Below are 6,665 nucleotides of genomic sequence, written 5' to 3'. Positions count from 1 at the left end.
ATTTTATTAAAAATAATAATATTTTTTTATAAATTTTATTATAAATTATTATAAATCAATAATTCAAGAGGTAAATTTTTAATCAAGGCATCTCATCACTTTATACTCTCAATTTGATAGATATACCACTCTTTAACACACTTGATCATTAAATAATATAATTTTTCATTGATATATTTATTTTTTAGTTAAATTAATAAGTATAAGTTTAACTCGTTACAAAGTAGGAACATTTAAATTATCATATACATAATGCATCTTGTAAAGTATGTTTCAAATGATATGATTATCAAGAGCTAGGCATGAGCTAAATATGAATGTATATATTTTGTAAGCAGAAAAATATATGAATCATGATAAAGATGTCTTGTATGCATACATATATGATGACGTACAATGTGGGAGTACATGAATATGTTACAACATACAATGCATATATATGTTATGACGTGCGATGTGAGAGTGCATAAATATGTTACAACATGCAATGTATATATATGCTATAATGTACGATATGGAAATGCATATATATTACAATGATGTCTTATGTGGAATGCACGTATATGTTATGATATGGGGTATAGAAGTCTATGAATTTATTATATTTTCTACATGTGCATATAAATATTTTAAATTATTTTGACATAAAATTTTATCTTTTTATTCTGCATATGCTATGTTTTAGGATTATGCTTGTTAAATAAGTTATAGAATGATGTATTTACCATTAAATAGCTTATACTAATGATTTTAAAATTTTATACATATGATATGATATATGCTTACTTAAATAAAACTATAAAGACTTATACTTACTAGTCAAATGATATGATATATGCTTACTTAAATAACTCTATTTTACATGTAAATATATTAGTACCCTACCCAAGTGATTGAATAGTGAGCACGTGCGAGCCCACGTTAGTCCAAATATAAATGATGACCTATGAGCATTTGTATATACTTATGGATATATTGAGTGTGATTATTTTTCTTTTGGTTAGAGGTTATAATTATGTACAAGTATCAAAATCACTATATATAAAGGGAACCTTATCATTTTGATTAATAAATTATTATATTTTACTTTTAAGATTATCTATTTTTTTTGGGTCGAATTAAATTGAACTATTTTTTTTTATTAAGTTTGAATAAAATAAGATATCCTAAATCCTAAACGATTTAGACCTACCTAATTGAACCAATTTAAAATGGATTAATCTAATTCAATTAATCGATTAATTGATTTATAATTTTAAAAATATATTTTTTTATGAATCATTTCAGTTCAATTTGAATCCAATCGGATCGAACTATAAGCTTATTCTGATTCGGTGATAGAAACTTCTTATTAGAAGAGAGAAATACTCTCTTTTCATTATAGAAGGTCAGGAAGAAAAGACGTCCGTTGATTTAAATGAGATGGGCACGCGTCTGGTACATAGGAAGCCGATCTTTCAATTGTTCATGCTCTCTTGCAGCAGATCAGCAAGGTAATGGTTCTTCCTCACACGGAATCACAACGCAGCACGCGCGTAATTTCCCGCCATCTCATTGGTGGAGATATGCCACGTCGTACCATTGGGGTCACTTTTCTGGGTCACAAATTCTTACCATAATTACTATCTTAACGTTATTTCTAATTTCATGATCAATAGTTGTATTTTGATTTGGGATTTCATTTCGTTGCGGAAAAGGTCGCAAAGATATGGCGACTCGCAATGAGTCGCCCAATCCCAACTCCACCGAAGCGTGGACCGTCGTCTCCCGCCGCCGTCGCCGCTCTCTCAAGCAGCAGCAACCGAAGCGCTCCGTTCTCCCCGGACCCGAAACCCTAATCGCGCCTCCGTCCCCATGGATTCCGATCGATTCCTTCGTCGACCTTGAGCGTCGATCCAAGCTGCTCCAAAGGATGGAATCCGCGATCCGGAGGCTCGAGTGTTCCTCGTTCTACCGGAGGTTCCTCCTCCGTCTGCGCGGCCATCTGGTCCAGCACGGTCTGGCCAGGGCGTTGTCCTCCGCCTTGGAGATTCGTATGGTGGTCTACGGCGTCGGGAGCATTGAATCCTACGACCCCTCCCGCCTCCAGCTTGCCCTCGCCATCCTCCTCCGTCGGGACCTCGGCCTCGCAGTGCCGTATCTTGAAGTGTTTGACCCAATCCTTTCCGCCACGGAGTGTGCCGTAATGACGGCGTTCGATTGCGCCTTGGTGCCAGTGGATGAGAGGGGGCGGAGAGAGGTGAGAGCCCCGACGCTGTTCTACATGCCGCACTGTGAGGCGGCACTTTACGACGGGCTATTGGAGGCCAATTGGAGGCCGTCGAGCCTGAACCGGATGGTGGTGCTTGGAAATAGCTTTTCGGCGTATGAGCAGTTCGTGGAGTTAGGGAGTTGCTCTGGGTCCGCATCCGTGGAGGCGGCCGTGAAGCATCTTCTATTGGTGAGAAGGCATGTGACGGAAGTGGAGATGGAGGAGGAGGAGGCTGGAGCAGGATCGCAGGGGAAGCAGGACGACGAAGATGGGATTTTCAAGGCCTTTCATGATACAAGTTGGCATTTTTTCGACTTGGACGATGATAAGCCGATGGATCTCGTGAAGAGATGAGTTTATGGTTAGCTTTTCTCTTCTCCCAAATTCTAACTTTGATTCAATCACATGAGAGAAATGAGAATTAGATTCTCATACTATTGCCTGAATGGACTATTTGCTTCTCTATATCATTTTAGTAGCTGAAGTTCTTTCATCAAACTACTTAAAAGAAAAGGATCTCTAGAGCCTTTACTGTTATTAAGGGTAATTATGTATTGTATTGGATGGATACCCTTCTACAAAGAAGAATAGTTCAAGTAAATAGACCTTAATCCCATTTCTTCCTAATGGACCTTAATCTGGTGTCTGAGGAACTCTTTTTACTTGATTTTATTTCAGGTTTAAACTATTTCCCATGACTACCAAAGAGTACTGTCATTGTTACATACACCACAATCTCATACTATTTTCTCAGACAGTCAATATCACGTTAAACTCTTCAATTCTTTCTCCTTCTTGCTTACTACTTTCATATTCCCCATAAATTCCATGAAAAATGTGTAGTTCTTTATCAAGTCAAGCCCACACTGTGGACAATTCGAATTCTAGATGGTCAACACGCTCTATGGGTGAAATTACAAACATGATGCCTTTGTTAAGTGTACCACCATATGACTTTGGGAGATTGGGTGTTACTAATTTATTGCTTGAAAGATGGTATATTTATCAATAGTGTAAAATTGGGTGTGGAATGGCTATACATCTAGTGTGTTTCCTTTAATGATCTTTAAAAAATATAAGAAAACTAGATGCATAAAATTATAAAGGCTTAATGATCTTTAAAGTTATATAAAGGCTTTAAAAGATATGGAAGGGCATAGAGAAAGAATAAGCAGTGAGTGCACACAAAAACTAGCCGCATAAAATTAAGCTCTGGAAGAAATGAAATCTGAATTCATTGTGTAATTTGCTAGTTTATTTAAAATCCCAAAATGAAGGGTTCTACAAATCCCTGAAACTAAGAAAACAGCATCCCAAATGCCACCTGAGTTGCCATCGAAGCAAGGGGTTTACATTTAGACTATGGTTGGTTTTAGAAACAGATGACATAGTTCTCTTTAGTTGCAGCAGGTTACTATGAAGCCCTAAATATGCTGTTCTTCGTTAACAACAAGATCTGACAGCCCATAAAGGATTTTTTTTCATTTAAACCTCTAAAATGCTACTTCTTGTTGTAATGTTGTGTTATACAAATTTTATTGTTGTCTCCAATGATACAAAACTCCTCACTATATGCAGAAATTCTTCTTTCCCTTCTTATTCAACTGCAAAGTTTTTCAAAACGTAGTGGCTGTTGAACCGCAGGAAAGGGTTGATTGGCTGTTCAATACCTGATATCCAGCCAAGTGTCAGGCCAAGCAGCATAGTGAGGTCTCTCTTTTTCTTGGTCTCACACTTTCCTGATGGTCTACTTTTCTGTTTCACATACAGTTACTTTTGCCCCTTCAACCTTTTGCTACCATGTTGTGCTTTGTCACACCATTGCTTGAAAATCCAGCCAATGGGAGATGTTTCACTCAAAGCATAAGCCATTTCTTGCCATGAGGGCAGCATATATCCTTCGAAAACTATACTGTTCAAGGGGAATTCTACATTATGTCCGCTATTCTCTGTTATTTCAAGGTGTGAGTTCTCTTATAGGAGTTGAGTTGCCTTTTATTTGCTTATTGATTTCTGTTTTGTTTCTTACCCAAGATTAGTCACTTTCTTTTCTTTATATTTGCAATTCCTGGTAGTAAGGTTTTCCTTGAAACTTGATTAAGATGTTTCTTTGATCCTTATTTTGAATTTATAATGGGAAGAATGTGCTGGAGAAGAACAATTAATGATTTAATGATTGGTTTTGGACTGGGAGGTCAGAGCTGTTTTGAGTCGACTAGAGTGAGCTCCATGTGTATTTAGTGTATGCAGTTTACTAATCAAGCCAATTTTGGTCCCATTTTTAGTTTGGACTGTTCTATTTAACTTGGACTTTTCCTTCTTGCACTCATGTAGCTCATTGTCTGAACTAAATTTTGAAGTTTCACTCCAAGCCAGATTGCTTGTGGCATTCGGTGAAAATCAACCACAGCTTCAACATCCGAGTGTTTTTAAGGATTCTAGTCTCTATTTTATCCAGAACTCAGTTGAGTTCTATATTTAACAATCTGTTAGATGTAAACGTCGTCATTGTCATTATTGTCATTATCATCATCAAAACTCACAGTAGATAAGGTTCTACACTTTTGCTAAATTAAAAAAAGAAATTCTAAAATTGGTGGTTAGCATGATATTGATCCTTTCACATTACCATCAAAGCTAAATATAACTGCTGGACCACTTGTCTGCTTTTCCCAAAAAAAACATGATAAATTGTGCTAATGAAGACATCTTTTCTGGTTACTGATTAAGCAAGATCATTCATCGAGAAAGAGCCTGAGAACCCTTAAACTTGAAAAAATGGAAAGTATGCTCAATTAGCCAATGAGAAAACGAGTGACATTCATTGAAAATGCTCAATTAGCCAAAGATCCAATCATCATGACCCAAAATATCTGGTGGGCCTTTGAAGCTTCTAATTTCACTTTCAACTTTTTTCTGTAGCATGTAGTCCTTATTTCATTCAAGAGTATCCTTTGCATTTGTTTGAATTTAGCAAATACAGTAATCATTGTATTTGAAACATTCTTCTTTCTCATTTGAGATGCTATTGTTGATTAATTATCAACAGTTAGAACTATAGGTTTTGGTTCATTTGCTAATTAAGAACAGCTTGGGTGCAATTTGCAAAGCACATTGTTGAATGTATAATATATTACAGCTATTAAACCCTTTAGCTCAAGCTGTTCTATTTAAACAATAAATGTCTCCTTTAGTTTTAATTAATGCTTAATGCAATACATATCAATTGAATTTCTCCAACACAGGTGGTTGATCAAGTTGCTTTTACAATTAATTGTAGTTAGAAACTAGCTAAGAGTCATCCTGTGCACTGTAATTTTGGGTGTCATAGTTGGATGATTTGCTTTCCAAAAAATTGGAACCTGAATTTGTGTATGTTAAGTCCTCCATTACCTGCATGTGTTTTAAAAAATAATAGTTGTCTAATTTTACGTACATTTTCTGTTAATTATGACAATCTTTGTCCTTCTTAGTTGCATTATCTTTCACATCCATCAATGATGTGTTCAAAATATTCAAGAGCTCTGAGAATAGACTGTTAATATTTGTTGCAGATGCATTTTGAAAACTTCTAAAGAAAGTGACAACTTGTGAAGCTATTATGCTAGCAAGATAATTTGTATTTCCCCTTTATATACATTTCTTGTTCTTGTGGATTTTTGTTTTGAGTGACAATATCAATTGGGACAGTCTTGCAACTCACAAGCTCTCTTAGGATCTTACAAATATGTTATTATTTCTAGAGATGAACTGTCCTTTTATAGTGTAAACATTTCAGGTAAAGTTGGAAATCATTGTACTTTTTTTTCACTTTATGAATATTCTTTTCTAGTTTAAGTGCTTGACATTAACAGATGGAATTTATTTTTGCAGGTTAAATTGATGCATGATGACTAAAACCTGGATTCCATAATACTTAGATGCTCTCTGCAGGAAAGAGACATGCAATTTGAATCTTTTTTTTATTATTGGTCAATTTGATGGGGATAAGAATTCACCATTTAGCATCTCAATTAGGATTACTTCAATACCTTCTTTATGCTTAATTATAATACTCATTACTTTCAAAATCATATTCATTTCAAAAGATTTTAGCTTTTATTTTGTTGTTCTAGACATTGATGTGGGTTCTTTTGTTCTCATAGGCTACAACCATTTGATCATGTCAATCAAATTCATATTTGATTGAGGTATAAGTAAATGCATAAAAATCATAATAATTAAACTTATTTTTTAATGAGTAAATTCTCAAAAAAGACTATAGTTTTATTTATTTTTCTAGTAGAGCACACTTTTAGTTTTTCACAAGCATCCAATTTTTAAAATGTATAAAAATAAATATTTTTAATAATTTTTTTATAAGGTTTTAGGTAATATTAGATGTATTAAAGACGAAAGTCAAAAAATATTTATT

General features: G+C 34.7%; 1 protein-coding gene across 4 annotated transcripts; it reads left to right on the top strand.

The window, feature by feature from the left end:
- Positions 1 to 1,669: 1,669 nt before the first annotated feature.
- Positions 1,670 to 6,352, top strand: LOC135581078 (protein SENSITIVITY TO RED LIGHT REDUCED 1-like). Of its 4 annotated transcripts, XR_010512598.1 has the most exons (3): positions 1,670 to 2,612; positions 4,022 to 4,213; positions 6,125 to 6,352. XR_010512598.1 is itself a non-coding variant. In XM_065178808.1 (2 exons), exon 1 carries the CDS (start codon positions 1,709 to 1,711, stop codon positions 2,603 to 2,605), a length of 897 nt encoding a protein of 298 aa, XP_065034880.1. In that variant the 5' UTR covers positions 1,670 to 1,708; the 3' UTR covers positions 2,606 to 2,612; positions 6,125 to 6,352. The 4 variants fall into 4 exon arrangements, 3 of the variants coding, with proteins under 3 accessions (XP_065034880.1, XP_065034882.1, XP_065034881.1); XM_065178808.1 differs by lacking the exon at positions 4,022 to 4,213; XM_065178810.1 differs by lacking the exon at positions 6,125 to 6,352 and having other exon boundaries at positions 3,896 to 4,024.
- Positions 6,353 to 6,665: the final 313 nt, after the last annotated feature.

This window comes from Musa acuminata, unplaced genomic scaffold (assembly GCF_036884655.1).
Source record: "Musa acuminata AAA Group cultivar baxijiao unplaced genomic scaffold, Cavendish_Baxijiao_AAA HiC_scaffold_1137, whole genome shotgun sequence".
NCBI classification, from domain to species: domain Eukaryota; kingdom Viridiplantae; phylum Streptophyta; class Magnoliopsida; order Zingiberales; family Musaceae; genus Musa; species Musa acuminata.
This window is presented reverse-complemented; position numbering and strand designations above follow the sequence as displayed.